Here is a 17517-nt window from a genome sequence, read left to right on the forward strand (position 1 = left end):
ATATAGATGTATAAATGTTAGTTGAGAACATTAGAGTAGTATAAAGTAGCCAGATGACGAGAACAATTTGTTTGCTAAACCTAGGCTTTAGCTGAAACCGGTTTGGCTCAGTGGTAGAGTGTCGGTCTGCGGACTGAAAGGTCCCGGGTTCGATTCCGGTCAAGGGCATGTACATTGGTTGCGGGCACATCCCCGGTAGGGGGTGTGCAAGAGGCAGCTGGTCAATGTTTCTCTCTCATCGACGTTTCTAGCTCTCTATCTCTCTCCCTTCCTCTCTGTAAAAAATCAATAAAAAATATATTTAAAAAATAAATAAATAAATAAAATAAACCTAGGCTTTAGAAAACCAGTGAAGCAAAATTTCAAGCAAGGGATAAACTTCACACCTACTTAGGAAAGGTTACTGTAGTCAGTAAAGAGAATACTTTGGAGGTGGAGCAAACCCAAAGGCAATTATCAGGTAGCTAAAGCAACAACCCACAATCTACACTGCTGCCAAAATACATTTCTAAAGAGGTCTTCTAGCCCTGGTTTGACTTGGTGGATAGAACGTTGACATGTGTGCTAAAGGGAATGGGTTTGATTCTGGTCAAGGACACAGATGGATTTTGGGCTTGATCCCCAGTAGGGAGCATGCAAGAGGCAGCCCATCAATGATTCTCTCTCATCATTAATATTTGTATCTCTCTCTACCTCTCTCTTCCCCTCTGAAAAAAGAGGTCCTAAGATAGAATCGTAAACTTTTGGAGTCAAAACATAGTTTACAGATAGATATTCTAATTCAATTCTCTCAATTTACACCAGGGGAATAGAGGCTGAACAGAGTAAAGGGACTTGCCTGTGACCTCATAGATAGTGTTAAAACAAGTAGTACTAGTGTTATGCTCAGATTTCAAGATCCCCAAGGACCACCAGGGAGCCGAGTCCGATGCCAAAGCAAAAGAGCCTTTATTCAAACTTGAGCCTGGACTCCCTGCCTCTACCGACACAGAGGCAGAATGCAGAGAGCCCCGAGCTCTGAAAATGTGGTCTTTTTTATAGGGTTTAGGGTTGGGTGTTGGGGTGATGCTTGGACCACTGAGTTGGCTGGTTCTGATTGGAGGAGTGAGGGCCAGGGTCTGGTTATGCTGGGTTACTTCCCTCTGTATTTCTATTGGCTGATTTAAAGGTGGCTTGGGTAATTGATACATTTTATACAAGATGGAAGGCACTGTACAAAATGGAGTCAGTCCTGCTCTGCCCTTGAAAGAAGGCTTACGTGCTGGGAAAGGGCCATGAGACCATATCTGAAGGCCTGGACTGGTGTCAGCACTGATAATTCTATAATCCACGGCCTCTCTGGAAGCATGCTCCAACATTCTCTAAAACTAGAACTCATCTTACCTGCTATACTCGATCCTTCTCCAAAACTTCATGGAGTCCCATTCTTTGCAATTTAAACACAAATGCCCAAAGGCTCGGTCTCTTATTCCTTTGGAATCCAGGTCCTATTATGTATCTGGACAAATCACCCCAGGGCAGCCTCTCTGATTTTTCAATTCCTGCTTAGCATCTGCTCTTTAGGATTCCCTGGGGTTCAACTCTGTACTTAAAAAAAAACAACACAAAAAAAACCCCATATATATATGGTATATATATATATATATATATATATATATATATATATATATATATATATATATATATATATATAAACCATATATATGGTTTACATTATATATACAAACCATATATATGGTTTATATTATGTATATAACCATATATATATTATATAGAAAGAGATAAAAACATCAATGATGAGAATCATTGACCAGCTTTCTCCTGCATGCCCCCTACTGGGGATTGAACCCACAACCCAGCTTGTGCCCTTGACTGGAATCAAACCCAGGACCCTTCCTTCCATAGGCTGACGCTCTATCCAGTGAGCCAAAAACGGCTCAGCTCTGCTTTAAAACATAATATTTCATCTAGCACTTTTTTTCAAGAAAAATCTTACATTATCTTGTCCAAAATATTGCTACATGATTACTTATTTAATGCCCATCTTCACCTTTAGGCTATAGGCTTCCTGGTGACAGGTTCTGAGTCATTGCTGTTATATTCAAGGCCAAGGTAGTGTTTACATTTAGTAGGTATTAGTGATAACCTGAACAGTGAGCCAATGTCCCCCCCCCCCCCCCCAGGGGTTGTGTCTCCCGACACTGAAGAATGAACGCCAGGGATCAGAAGATTTAAGCAAAAGTATGGAAAATTTAGTACAAGCAGATTCAGACTCCCCTCACAGGAAGGAGGGCTCAGTGATGGGCTGCCCCCTGAAGCCTTGTTGTCCTGGGGTATATATTTGCTACGAGCCTGTTTCTATATCTATCCATGTCATCACATCAATTGTTCTTGCTCAGCCAAGGACCTGAACTTTCTGTTTCTATGTGTTCTCTTTCTGTTCCTATGCTGAACTTTCTCTGTATCTGTGTTCGTACAGCTTGTTGCTGAAGGCCTTCTCTTGTTTTCCCATGCCTCCTGCTTTAATTCCAGAAACATTTTATTATTTCTGTTTGGTTGGTTTCTGTGATTAGGCTGCTCAAACTGCCACGGCTGCCTCTGCCTGTGTTCCACCTGCCTTTGTTTTCCACTGGACCCCTGCCCTGTCTGCCTGGGTTTCAAATTAACTCTCTCATTAGGGTTTGGCTGGTGACACAGGCTGTGAAAGAATTCACAACTGAGAGAAGAGACAGAGGCAGGGAGGTACTTTATTTTACTTTCCAAGAGCGGAAAGAACCAGTGTATTGCTAGTCAACACAGGGTGGGAAAGATAGAGTGGACTGCACTTTTAAGCAGTTGCTGTTGCTAAATGACAAGGAAGGGAGGGGGGCTGGGTTGAGGTTGAGCAGATGCTGTTACAGAAAACCAGAGAACTCAGCAATGCTTAGAGAGATGGAGTTACATTTATTATTATTATTATCATTATTATTATTATTATTATGCATGGGCCCAGAGGAAAATGTCTCTCAAATTCTGGGTGAAGTCACAGAGGAAATTTTTGGTATTTATATGTTTTTACCTTCTTTGTCTCCCAAATAAGATTTTTTCCGGTTCCCTTTGCAAGTTCTTAAAGGGCTCTATGTTCTGGGGCTTTGAGACCTCAACCAAAGGCTTGTTCTGGCGCCAGCACTGATAACTTTGGGAAAAGTTTATGGCCTCTTTGGAACAGGGAGTAGTCTTATTTCCTTATTCTTTAAGCAAGCAAGCAAGCATTTACAGAAACCAAAAATAGCAGGGTTAAAATTTCAGACAGCAGTTTTTATATAAGATGGATGCTTCAATACCAGGGAGGTTGTCTTGAGAAATCTGTTTGCATTCCAAGAGTCAGTCCAGCAGATGTCCTAAGGAGGTGTGTCTTGTCAGTATTTTTCCCAAGCCTGTAAAATGTTTACAGCAAAATTTATGAAGAGTTCAAAAGAGGCTTATTTGAAAGAGGATGGAGGGAAGCACCTTTGTACTAACTAGAGACTCCTTGGTGAGAATTATCTCTGAGTTAAGAAAATATCAAGGAGGAGGGGTATGTAAGGATACAACCTGAGAGCACCTTATCATGTCCAGTTGTTTGAAGAGAGGAGCTGACAACCTCAGGGTTTAATTACCAGGGGCTTCTCACAAACTGTGGAAGGCCACAGCGAAGAAAGAGAGGCCCTTTTTCCTCTCTTTCAAATCAAAATGACAATGTGGTACCATTTCATACCTGTCAGAATGGCTATCATCAACAAATCAACAAAGGATAGGCACTGGCAAGGATGTGGAGAAAAAGGAACCCTCGTGCACTGCTGGTAGGAATGCAGACTGGTGCAGCCACTGTGGAAGACAGTATAGAGTCTCCTCAAAAAATTAAAAATGGAACTTCCATTTGACCCAGTAATCCCACTTCTAGGAATATATCCCAAGAAAACAGAAACAGCAAACAGAAAGGATATAAAAGGATATATGCATCGCTATGTTCATAGTAGCAAAATTTACAATAGCTAAGATTTGGGAACAGCCTAAGTGTCCATGAGCACATGAATGGACTAAAAAAAGTGGTACGGCTCTTGCCTGGGTGTTTGCCGGCTGCTGCATCAGCCAAGGTTTGAGCCCGGATTTGAATCTGTAATAAACTCTAGCATGCTTAATAAAAAAAACAAAACAAAAACAAAACAAAACAAAACAAAACAAAACAGTGGTACATCTACACAATAGAATACTATACTGCTATACTAGAAGGAACTCTTACCATTCACAACAGCATGGATGGAGCTGGAGATTATTATGTTAAGTGAAATAAGCCAGTTGGAGAAAGATAGATATCGCACAACCTCATCATTTGTGTACTTGTTACACCCAGACTTCATGATCCCCAAGGACCACCAGGGAGCCGAGTCCGATGCAATAAACAAAAGAGCTTTTTCCATGCTAGCATGGGCTCTGTCCCACTCACGCAGGCAGCATGGTGGAAGAGAGAGCAAATTTCACCCAGTCCAGGGGTTTTACTCTGGTCGGTGGTGATGTCACTGCCTCGGCTAACCCTGATTGGTTGGGTGAGGGCTAGGGATAACTCCGCCTTGTGGGGCGGAGTTGGGAGCTCATCCTCGCCCCGCCCTGCCCTCTCATACTATAATGACTAACATAACCTGCTAAACATAAATAGATCCAGAGACATAGATGCACTGAACAGATGGTCCAACCTCATAGAGAAGGCAGGGGAGGGTGAGAGATGAGGGCAAGAGATCAACCAAAGGACTTGTATTCAAGCATATAAGCATAACTAATGGACATAGACAATAAGGGGTGAGGGCATGTGCTGTGGGGTGGGCGTGGCCAGGGAGAGGTCAATGGGGGTAAAAGGAGACACATGTAATACTTTCAACAATAAGGAATTTAAAAAATGTTTGCTATTTATGGGAAAATATACTTTTCTACGGTATGAATTTGAGTTGTTACAATTTCTGTAGAGGGGAAATTGGTAACTAAAAAATGTAAAAATGGGACATTTGCTGCTGTATCCGTCTCTGCACTGCTCTACTGCCAAGATGTCTCTTTTTAACAACTTGATCCTGGACAAGCTGGAAGTGAAGGGCAAGAGGGTCGTCATGAGAGTGGACTTCAATGTTCCTACGAAGAACAACCAGATAACAAACAATCAGAGAATCAAGGCTGCCATCCAAGTATAAAATCCTGTTTGGACAATGGAGCCAAGTCGGTTGTTTTTAAGAGCCACCTGGGTCGTCCTAATGGTGTCCCCATGCCTGACAAGTACTCTTTGGAGCCAGTTGTTGTAGAACTCAAATCTCTGCTGGGCAAGGATGTTTTATTCTTGAAGGATTGCATGGGTCCCGAAGTGGAGAAAGCTTGTGCTGCCCCAGTTGCTGGGTCTGTCATCCTGTTGGAGAACCTTTTTTGTTTTGTTTTGTTTGTTTTAATATATTTTATTGATTTTTTACAGAGAGGAAGGGAGAGAGATAGTTAAAACATTGATGAGAGAGAGTCATCGATCAGCTGCCCCCTGCACGTCCCCTACTGGGGATGTGCCCGCAACCAAAGTGCATATCCTTGACCAGAATTGATCCCGGGATCCTTCAGTCCGAAGGCTGACACTCTATCCACTGAGCCAAATTGGTTTTGGCAGAACCTTCATTTTCATGTGGAAGAATAAGGGAAGGGAAAAGATCCTTCTGGAAACAAGGTTAAATCAGAGCCAGCTAAAGTAGAAGCCTTCCGAGCTTCACTTTCCAAGCTAGGAGATGTCTATGTCAATGATGCTTTTGGCACTGCTCACCGAGCTCAAAGCTCTATGGTTGGAGTCAATCTGCCACAGAAAGCTGGAGGTTTTTTAATGAAGGAGCTGAACTACTTTGCCAAGGCATTAGAAAGCCTAGAGCAACGCTTCCTGGCCATCCTGGGTGGAGCTAACGTTGCAGACAAGATCCAGCTGATTAATAATATGCTGGACATAGTCAGTGGGATGATTATTGGTGTGGAATGGCTTTTACCTTTCTTAAGGTGCTCAACAACATGGAGATGGGCACTTCTCTGTTGGATGCAGAGGGAGCCAAGATTGTCAAAGACCTGATGTCCAAAGCTGAGAAGAATGGTGAGAAGATTACCTTGCCGGATGACTTTGTCACTGCTGACAAGTTTGATGAGAATGCCAAGACTGGCCAAGCCACTGTGGCTTCTGGCATACCTGTTGGCTGGATTGGCTTGGACTGTGGCCCTGAGAGCAGCAAGAAGTACGCTGAGGCTGTCACTAGGGCTAAGCAGATTGTATGGAATGGACCTGTGGGCGTATTTGAATGGGAAGCTTTTGCCCGAGGGACCACAGCCCTCATGGATGAGTGGTGAAAGCCACTTCCAGGTGATGGAGACACAGCTACTTGCTGTGCCAAATGGAACACAGAGGATAAAGGATGTGAGCACTGGGGGTAGTGCCAGTTTAGAGCTCCTGGAAGGTAAAGTCCTTCCTGGGTGGATGCTCTCAGGAATGTTTAATATTTTTCCTGCCTTTTGGTTCCTGTGCACATCCCCTTAGTGAACTGAGTGCTTTCTACATCTCTACTTGATATTAGCTAAAATCTTCCCCCATGTCAAGATTCAGCTAATGGCCAATAGATGCAGCCCAGGAACACTAAACGGTTGCACAGCATCTCAGCTCAACTTTACTGCACTCTGGACTTGCTTCCATTCTTCAGGATCCCATTTGAATTTCTTAGTGACTAAACCATTATGCATTCTACAGTGCATGTATTTATATTTTGTCTGTTAAAAAAGTAAGCTGTTAGCTTAATTCTCTTATTGGAGTAGCTTATTCTGATTAGCCTTGTCATTGTTTCGATACTCACATGAAAACCAGGTGAAATTCCAGTTGTAGGGAGAGAGGGAGACAAAGTTGGTCACCTGTAAGTAAATAAAAGTATTCATTGAAACTGGAGAAAAATAAATAAAAAATGTAAAAACTATCCTTAGCCCTAGCAGTCCCATTTCCAGAATTTTATTTTATAGATATACATTGTTGCATTGATATACTATCTATATAAATATAGATAGAATGAAAGTATGCAAAAAATGTTTACCCAAGGATATTTTAATTCATCTTTCTTTTTTGCTAAATATTTCTCTGTAGCTTTCGTATTCTTCTAAGATGCTTTATTATCTATTTATTGTGAAAACATTGGATAAGGTATGCTGTTTGTATAAATAAAAAGAGATATCAAAATGTATGTAGTTATAAATACAAGCATATGCATGTGGACACATTTACAAATATATATGTCCTTATGTGTATATATTTGTGTGTAAGTGTACATAGAAAGATTTTTTTTTTTTTAGGGATTCCCTATCAAAACTGATTACATGTTGTTCTAGACGGGAAGACTGAAGAAAATAGAGGTTTGTGTTGGAGACGTACTTTTATTTATTTATTTTTATTAAAAATATATTTTTATTTATTCCAGAGAGGAAGGGAGGAGAGAGATAGAAACATCAATGATAATGTCCCACATCAGGGATCGGCCCTGGGCATGTGCCTGGACTGGGAATTGAACCATGACTTCCTGGTTCATAGGTCAGCACTCAACCACTGCACTGAGCCATGCTGGCTAGGTGAGATTTACCTTTAAAAATATATTTTTGGCCGAAACCGGTTTGGCTCAGTGGTAGAGTGTCGGTCTGCGGACTGAAAGGTCCAGGGTTCGATTCTGGTCAAGGGCATGTACCTTGGTTGTGGGCATATCCTCAGTAGGGGGTGTGCAGGAGGCAGCTGATTGATGACTCTCTCTCATCGATGTTTCTAACTCTCTCTATCCCTCTCCCTTCCACTCTGTAAAAAATCAATAAAATATATTAAAATATATATATATATATATTTGTATGTATGTATGCATGTTTTAGTTTAGAGCATATAGTTCATTAAAATATCTATATTTGGTAAAATGTATGGCTATACATACCCTGTTTTCCCAAAAATAAGACAGTGTCTTATATTAATTTTTGCTCCCAAAGATGCGCTAGGTCTTATTTTCAGGGAATGTCTTATTTTCCATGAAGAAGAATACGGAACACATTTATTGTTAAATGAAAATAAAGGAAATTTATTACCTGTATACGGTATGGTAATACGGTAGTTGTCAACACAAACCAGACAAACTGTGAATCCTACAGTATCAAGAATTTACTCATTTATTCAATGACAATCATGTCATCATCTTCTGGAACATCATCATAACAATCCAATTCCTGAATTTCTTGGTGAATTTCTGTGACTCCATTTCTTTCAGAATCAGTGGACCAAATCTCTCATGTTTAGCCTGGGGGAGAGGGGCTTATTTTGGGGGGATGCCTTATATCGATATTTCACTCAGAAGGAAACCTGTAAGTAGGTCTTATTTTCGGAGGATGTCTTATCTTCGGGGAAACACAGTACTATTAATGTTGGACTTTTATTAATTCTCACCAGCTGGAAAGAACTGGCTGATGAAGCTGAAGTGTTCATATTATTGTAATAGCCAAACATGCAAAAAATATAACTTAGATTTTGTTTATAGCAAAATTGATTTTTACAAGTTTAGAGGAAAGGTATGATTCCATCCCTAAAACTTCTGAACTTGAAGATAATTCAAAAGAGATGCAGACCTTTAAACTATAAAATTTTGCTTACTATACAATACCAAATGATTACAAAAGTAATTTGAGGGTGGAAACAGGCGTTATCTTGTATAATAGTGTCTTAACATGCAGATCAGTCTAATTGCTTACATTAAAAAATAATGTCTATAATCAGTACTGTTGTTTCAATCTTATGAGGTTTAAAAAAAAAAATTAATGATGCCGAAACCGGTTTGGCTCAGTGGTAGAGCGTCGGTCTGGGGACTGAAAGATCCCGGGTTCGATTCTGGTCAAGGGCATGTACATTGGTTGCGGGCACATCCCCGGTGGGGGGTGTACAGGAGGCAACTGGTCGATGTTTCTCTCTCATCGACGTTTCTATCTCTCTCCCTTCCTCTCTCTAAAAAGTCAATAAAATATATTTTAAAAAAATAAAAAAATATTAATGAAAGATGAAATAGAGAAGGGACTGGAGACCGGGATGTCAGGACACACTGCTGGCTGCTTCCAGAGAGAGAGAACGGAAGAGAGCGAGGGCCGGGGTCCATGGCTTAGGGCACTCAGCACACGCTGATTGGTGGTTTCATGTAAGGCCTATGATTAGGGACCTAGGAATTTAGGAATTGGGGGCTTAGGGTATCTGGCAGGTGCTGATTGGTGGTTCAATGCTCAGGAATGTAGGGCTGCAGGTGGAGTTTACGTCTGTCCATCAATTAATAGGGATTATCTGGGCAAGAAGATTATTGCTTATTTTTTTTCTTTTTCTTTGCATTTCGTTGTATTAAAAAAATAGAATCAAACCCTTTAAGTATTGTATTAGGAAAAAATGTGTATAAAAATATTTAAAAGCTACTTTTAAATATCGACACTTTGTTGAAATAAACTTTTAAAGCTGTACTCTGTTTCCTAATTGAAAAAAATAAATTTATAATTCCATTGGTTGTGTTGGTGCAATCTTCTCTTAAAACTGAGAGGAAGTACGACTTCTCAACTGCAGTTAAATCACCTCTCCATCAAGAACAACTTTCAAGACTAGAGAAAACAGAAACTACTTGAATATTAAGATAGTTGAACAGATTATTCAAGTGTAATTAATTGGTTCTTATTCCTCCTTTTTTCTTTTAAATGAGTTCACATCTCTGGGCCCAAATGATTATATATGAGTTGAAAATATTTATGGAATTTATCCCAGAACTATTGATACCTTTTATGGAAGCCAACTAGGTAAAGCCTGAGAGGAGTGTACAGTATAGGTGAGGAAATGATAGATTAGCTTTTGAGAGGGCACATTGATTCTGTTAACTAAATATCAATGACTGATAGAAGTTCCAGGAAAACTATAGAAGCTTGACACTTGACCCTCCACCATCAGGCTTTAAAATAAAATACCTTTTCAATCTTACCTACCACTAGGCTTTTGTTGTTTATCATCCACTCCAGCTAGTTACACTAAAGTCGTTCACTTTCTTCAAGTCTTTTCCAACTCCATTCTCTGGCTCAAACTTCCTTTCACAAGGCATTCCCTTCATCAAATGCTGTCTGTAGAAACCGCACTCTTCAAGGTTTACCTCAGAGGACTCTTAAATGCACCAAGCTAGAATTAATTTCTCTCTTCTTTGCTCCTCTTGTACTTCATGGTTGAATACAGAATGTTCTGCTTACCTAGCTATATACAAGTCATTGAGTCACAAAAGTCGAAAATGGAAGGAAGGGCTCTGAGACAATCCTGTTTCCATCACTTCTGCAAGCTTTAAGGGAAGGAGTCAAGTCATATCTGGCTTTTAAATCTCTGATTTGCTTCCTTCCTTTATTATGTAATGAGTGCCGAATTTAATGATTGGGAGGGGCACCCCACCAGGATCCTGGAGAAATACAACCTTTAAGTGTTATATTTCAGTTCTAATGTGAGTTCATGTGTAAAAGTTTCCTGGAGTATTATACCTTGTGGTACAGTTTATAGGCCAAGTTAATCCTTTATGACTCCAGAGCCTGTATATAAAGTTCTAAGTTTCTAGAGACATTATAAATGACCATGTGGCTATAGACATTTTTGAGCAGATTATCAGATGGCATTTTGTTTTCATTTTTTTTTGGTCAATAAATCATCTAGCCAAAGCTATTTCACGTTTACTTGCTTCTCATCTCCATGTAAATATAAAAAAGAGTAAGTCTGGCATTTTTCTAGAATGGTGTAGGTGTATTTCTAGGAGGAGCATGCCAATTACAAAAAACTGAAAACATACTGTTTCGCAAACTAGAAATTCCTACTGTTGACTTCTAATCATTACAGCTGACTTTAAGTTATTTTACAATTTATTCCAGTAGGAGTCAGTGCTGAGTTGAGGAAAAATTCTTTTTCCAAGTGTAAAATTTTAATTAAAAGAAATGATTAAAAATTATGAAGAGTTCAGGAATGAAAAGACGATAATACTTATTTTTCCTCGGGGGTTCAAAAGAGACGGGGTCTCGCTATGTTGCCCAGGCTGGAGTGCAGTGGCTATTCACAGGCGCGATCCCACTACTGATCAGCACGGGAGCTTTGACCTGCTCCGTTTCCGACCTGGGCCGGTTCACCCCTCCTTAGGCAACCTGGTGGCCCCCCGCTCCCGGGAGGTCACCATATTGATGCCGAACTTAGTGCGGACACCCGATCGGCATAGCGCACTACAGCCCAGAACTCCTGGACTCAAGCGATCCTCCAGCCTCAGCCTCCCGAGTAGCTGGGACTACAGGCGCGCGCCACCGCGCCCGGCGCTGGCGAGCGGCGCGAGGCGCCCTTAGAGGCTGAGGCCGGTGACGTCATCAGCTGTGTGGGCCCAGACGTCGCGCATGCGTTGTGTGTCAGCACTGCATTCTGGGAGACTGTTCCCAAAATATCAAGAACGCATGCGTGCGCTGCTTCTTTCCTTTTGCCTCGTTGCTACCGAGTGAGCAAGATGGGTCACCAGCAACTCTACTGGAGCCACCCGAGGAAATTCGGCCAGGGCTCTCGCTCTTGGTAAGGAAGGGAGTGTGGCTTTAGAGGAGGTTTGTTCTGGGGCGTTGCCTGAAGTCGAGCGTAGAACTCGCAGGCGGCGCGTTGCGGGGGGGCCGCTCGGAGCCGGGCCGCCGCCATTTCAGGCCTCGGGAAGGCGGCGGTGCGGATGGTGGCCTCCCGAGCGCGGGATCCTTTCTTTTCTGCGACCTGTCGTAATGCCGTCTCTCCCTACAGCCGCGTCTGCTCCAACCGCCACGGCCTGATCCGGAAGTACGGCCTCAACATGTGCCGCCAGTGTTTCCGCCAGTACGCGAAGGACATCGGCTTCATTAAGGTTCGGCCGCCGCCATGCCCGCCTGCGCCGGCGGCCGGGGTGCGGCGCTCCTGGGAGCCGCCGGCGGGCCGCGCTCCTCCGCTTTACTGGAACGGCGGCGCGCGGCGCTGCAGCGTTCCGGCAGTCAGGCTGAGAGAATAGGGAGGGCGAGGCCCTCGCTCCAGTTTACCCGGCTCTGCCAGTTCTAGGTGCCATGTATTATGCTGGATAAAGATCACTTCAGAGCCTTGTAGATATCTTTAATTGTGCCTAGACACAGATATGTGTGTTGACTACTGCCCTGAAATGTTGAATGGGATTCTATACTGCAGTGAGCTTGAGATTGGAGCCGGATGAGAACTTAAAGCTCAGTTTCTGCCTGTGAAAATAAACTGGGCGCTACAAATATAAATGTACTATATGTGAAGCTTAATTCCTGATAATCAGTTACTGGGAGTTGATTTTTTTTATATGAAAACTAGTCACATGGGAAGTATAAATTGTTAATGTGAGATCTTGGTGGCAGACATAAAATCTTAGACTTTTACCCTTGACTACTATGTGCTTGGTGTTAATGTGGAATTTCAAATAAATGAGATAATGTACTCAGGCCTGCTCCCTAGCTTATAGTAGTATTTCTCTAGTGGTAAGTTTAGGGAAGTGAGAATACCAATTCTGAAATTCACAGTTATAAGTGATTGTTGAGGTTTGTGGAACAGCTTGTAGTAGGCATCTATCTATAATAATAATCTATAATAATAAAAGTGTAATATCCCATTAGACTGGAAGAAGCTGGGGCCGCCAGGGAAGCCCTATCCCAAGTGCCAGTGTCAGTAACCAGGGGAAGGAGGGCCTACTCTTGCATGTATTTCGAGCATCGGGCATCTAGTTCTAATATAATGAGTCCACTTTTGTGAGGAAAGTGGATACTTAAAAAAGCGTTTGAATTAATTTTCTGTCTGCTTTTTTTTCTCTTTCAGTTGGACTAAGGGAACTTCTGTGAATGGGTCATTGAAGACATCTCTCTACCTTACGACAATGCTATCTCTTTGTACATAAAATAAAAAAAACAACACTTCAAATATAAGTGTTTTTTTGTGTGTGAATGGAACAGTCACGGGATTGTAAAAATCTATCACTAAAATTTGCTCTGAGCATTTGCCCAGAGGTGGCAGTTCTAGTTTCTGGGATAATGCAGCAAAGCTTGTAAATTTCTCAAACAGCTGTATGCAAAAGGGAGCAATGGTTAGAGATGTCAGGTGTGTGATTGCTGAGAAAAGCAGTAATTTCTGAGCATGTGAGGGTGAGGGGTGAGGGTGGGGATGGTATAAAATTGAATTACAGTCTTAATCCATTTGCTGAGAAGCCATGCCTGTGTAGGCTAGGAACTTAACAGGCAGAGGTAAGTATAGGTCCCATGGGGGAGAGAATTCATAGAGCTTTTTAGGAACAGCAAAGTTGTGATTGGAGCAGAGAGAAGCTGGAGTGTAGGATATGGTTAGGTTATTTGAGATAATTCCATTTGGTGAACAGATTAGAATGCTATGAACTTTTTTTAAGGTTCACTAGGTTTTTGTGGGCAAAATAGATTTTAGTGGGATAAGGGTGGAAGCAGGGAAACAAAACTTGGGATAGTTTAGGCCAGCGTTTTTCAACTGCTGTTTCGCGGCACACTAGTGTGCCGTAGGTGCAGACAAGACAAGAATTTTATAATTCTTCACTATTAATATTTCATAATAAAGTAATTATAAAATACTTTGTGTTTATTTGATTCCTATTCAAGAGAATTACTTTATATATAGTCAATATAGGCACAGAGTTAAATTTTTTAACATTTTCTAATGGTGGTGTGCCTCGTGATTTTTTTCATGAAACAAGTGTGCCTTTGCCCAAAAAAGGTTGAAAAACACTGGTTTAGGCTATTGATCTTGTCTTGGATAAAAGGGGAGTGGTTACAGTAGTCAAGAACAGTGACTTGAGAAGGTGGATGTGGGTGAAACAAAACGGTGGCTCCAAGGGTTTTGGCACCTGAGCACCTGAAAGGCAACAATTGTGATTGAGTTGGGACTGAAAATTGGGTTTTGAGGTAAGGTTAATAGTTCAGTTTGGGGCAATACAAGTTTAAAACTTGAATTGGATATGTGGAGTTCTCAAGTATGTTTGGATATAAATTCCTCTGGAATCTATGGGAGCTTGGGGCTGGAGATGCAACTTTGGTTGTCCTCAGTGTGAGTATCTGGTACTTTGGGATTTCATCCTGTGATTGAGATCTCAGCCCTAAAGTCTAGCGAGTAGATAAATAGAAGGGGATTGTTCCTGAGGCACTCCGAAGAATAGGTGGGATCGCCCTAGCAGGTTTGGCTCTGGATAGAATGTCGATTTGCGGACTGAAAGGTCCCAGGTTCGATTCCAGTCAAGGGCATGTACTTTGGTTGCGGGCACATCCCCAGGAGGGGGTGTGCAGGAGGCGGCTGGTTGATTATTTTCATCCATGTTTCTAACTCTGTCCCTCTGTCTTCTTCTCTGCTAAAAATCAATAAAATATATTAAAAAAAAGAATAGGTGGGATCCAGCAACCTAGGCCAAAGGACCAAAAAATTGGCATATTAGAAGCCAAGTAGAAAGTGATCAAGTCTTAAGTATGCCTTGGGTACAATTTATTAGTGTAACATTTGAAAGGAAGCTGGAATAGGGAATAAATGTCTTAACCAATTACACTTAAACCATTGCAAAAGTTTTGAAAGCCTGGCAACACATTGCTAGTGTGCCTTCTGGGGCTTTTGAAGGTGCTTATGGAATTAGGAATACAGGCCAAAATTTAAGAGCTTCATAGGAAATCCACCTCTGCTCCTTATACTGAGTCCTAAGAAGAGGAAGATCCAGGGTAAGAAGGTGGGAAGAATATTCAGAGAAGAGGCTGAGGATGGAGTAAAGTTTCTGGTATTGGAATGGAGCTGATCTTGCAGGTTGGGTAAGAAGCTGGTCAGCTATGCAAAACAATTGTTAAAAATTGAAAGGTTTACATATCTAGTGATTTAGGTAAATGATCCCAGTTGTGTTTGATTTGAGCATGATTGTTTTGGATGAACTCATTGGTCTAGAATGGCTGTGTAAATGCTGTAAGAATTGTGTGTTACCTGAGGGAATATGTAGAAGGGAAAACCTAGCATGCCCTGGCCTGTGTATGTGTGGTGGTAGTGGGAAGGCAGTCTGTGGTTTTCCATATTTACAAATAGCATGATGCCTTGTATATTAATAGTAGTTTGTTGAGTTGAATTAAATTACCTAAAATGTTCAGTGTTAATGGCAAAATACTGTAGCAACCATTGGAACAGTCTTAGACTTGGGTTCCTTGCCTTGAATGATTAAATTAGGGCTGAATGGTACCTGTTAAAGGACTTGTCCTGTCAAAGATTTTATTTAGCTCATTGGTTAACTAGTAAGATGTTTCATTTCGTTTAAAGAAGAGTTCAAAGCACCACAATATGTGAATTAGGGATGTGGAAATGAGTTTAAAGTACATCTAAATTTGGCTTTTTCAGCAGGGGAGAAAATAAGTTACTATCTGCCAGTCAGAATTTGGGTGTCTGGACAAGAATCATTGTGGGCTCACCCTCCAGGGAGCATGCACTTGCTGTTATCCCTCTCCCCTTTCCCACTGACATATGTCTTCTAAACTCCAAGGGACTCCTCAGCAGGGGAACAAAGAGCAGCGGCTCATCTCATGCTAACTCCCTGAACCTGTCTCCAGGGCCTTTTTCTGGGACTTTCCAGAGAGCCAGCCTAGGTTTGGCTCTCCTGTTGGTTCTAAGCCTTTTCTTGTTCCACTCTTCTGTGTTTTTGCTGCAGTCAGTAAATTATTGCTTGTTTTTCTACTAAAAAAACTCCAAAAACATTTATATACAACTTTTGAAGTTGTAAAATAGCTCACACACAAAGGTTCAGAGTCCCCCACCCACTCCAAGATTGTGCTAGACAAAGCTTTATTTTCCATGAAAGACAGGCAGTAATCTTTTTTTATATTATTTTTAATTAATTTTTTTAAATCAATCTTTATTGTTCACATTATTACAAAGGTTCCTCATTTCTAGCCCCTACACCAGGTTCCCACCCCACCCTCTGCTCCTTCCCCACCCCCCACCTTCCTCATCCATAGGTGCACAGTTCATGTTCAGTCTCTTCTCGCATCCGCCACTCCCCCCCCCCCCCCCCCCCCAGATTGTCAGTCCACTCCCCTCCCGTATCCCCGATTCTACCGCAATCAAAAGTTAATGTTCATCAGGTCCTCCAACCTCCTTGGTTTTTTTTTTTTTTTTTTTTTAATTCCCATATTTTTAAGAATAAATTTTAAAATCCAATAATCCCAAACCTTGTTTTTTCTGCCCTGGGAACTGAGAAGCAAACTTGCCTACATGTAAACTTGCCCTTAGGCTATCAAAAGGCGTAGCCATTCAAATGTAAATGAACACATTGTTTAAAGATAGCTGCTGGTTGGAATTGGACCATCTGTTATGGGTGGGACAGGCCTGTCCTCCCTTTTCTCCATTAAAATTAAGGTGTCAGCTTTAAAACCCCTCCTTGGCAAGAGACCTCAAACTTTCAGAACTTTAAATTTTTCAGGTAGCAAATCAATTACTCAGTATCTTCTCAAATCAACAATACCTTCACATGCCCAAGGATACACTTCACACAAAAGACACCTCCAAATAGATCAACCTCATCCAGACCCCACACAAGACACTCACAGATCAACACCCCAGCGCTACAATAACACATCCAGATCTAAGCCCTCATCACTTGATTCAGCAGACCCTCAAGTTCCCCCAAAAGTTTCCAGCCATGTCTGAGAAGCAGCCCTGGGGCATGGGCAGGCGAGGAGCGAGCTGTTCCGGGCTCGGCTGCTTCCGGGCTTCCGGCCTGGCCTCTGTTGCTCTGGTCTGCTCCACAATCACCTGCTCCGGGCCTGGCTGCTCCCGACCCGACTGCTCTGGGCCTGGCTGCTCCCTACCCGGTTGCTCTAGGCCCGGCTGTTCCGGGCCTGGCCACTCCTGGCCTGGCTGCTGCTGCCCCAGGCCTGGCTGCTCTGGGCCTGGCTGTTGCTGCCCCAGGCCTGGCTGCTTTGGGCCTGGCTGCTGCTGCTCGGCCCTGCTGCCACTGCCCTGGGCCTGGACACTCTGGGTCTGGCCGCCGCTGCTCCAATGTTCTGTCTTTTTTTTTTTTTTTTTTTTTAAACGCATTTATGTTGCAATGTTGGCTGAGTTGAGTTCTGTCTTAATCTTCGATTTTTCAAGACCTTTGTATTCTTTCTTTTTTTTAAAATATATTTTATTGATTTTTAACAGAGAGAAAGGGAGAGAGATAGAGAGCTAGAAACGTCGATGAGAGAGAAACATTGACCAGCTGCCTCTTGCACACCCCCTACCGGGGATGTGCCCGCAACCAATGTACATGCCCTTGACCGGAATCGAACCTGGGACCTTTCAGTCCGCAGACCGACGCTCTACCACTGAGCCAAACCGGCTTTGGCTTCTTTTTATTCTTAAGTAATTTTACTATCTTTTGCTATAACTTGGTTTCTTCACATTGAAAACTTCTTCGG

At 42.1% G+C, this 17517-nt stretch overlaps 1 protein-coding gene and 1 pseudogene across 1 annotated transcript; both read left to right on the forward strand.

The window, feature by feature from the left end:
• The first annotated feature begins 5032 nt into the window (after positions 1-5032).
• On the forward strand, positions 5033-6393 carry LOC118721067 (annotated as a pseudogene).
• A 5071-nt stretch (positions 6394-11464) lies between these two features.
• Positions 11465-13000, forward strand: RPS29 (ribosomal protein S29). The gene is made up of 3 exons (XM_036441588.2): positions 11465-11626; positions 11840-11939; positions 12899-13000. The coding sequence occupies exons 1-3, from the start codon at positions 11565-11567 to the stop codon at positions 12905-12907; spliced, it is 171 nt and encodes a 56-aa protein (XP_036297481.1). The 5' UTR covers positions 11465-11564; the 3' UTR covers positions 12908-13000.
• Positions 13001-17517: the final 4517 nt, after the last annotated feature.

Source organism: Pipistrellus kuhlii, unplaced genomic scaffold (assembly GCF_014108245.1).
Source record: "Pipistrellus kuhlii isolate mPipKuh1 unplaced genomic scaffold, mPipKuh1.p scaffold_m20_p_172, whole genome shotgun sequence".
Taxonomy (NCBI): Eukaryota; Metazoa; Chordata; class Mammalia; order Chiroptera; family Vespertilionidae; genus Pipistrellus; species Pipistrellus kuhlii.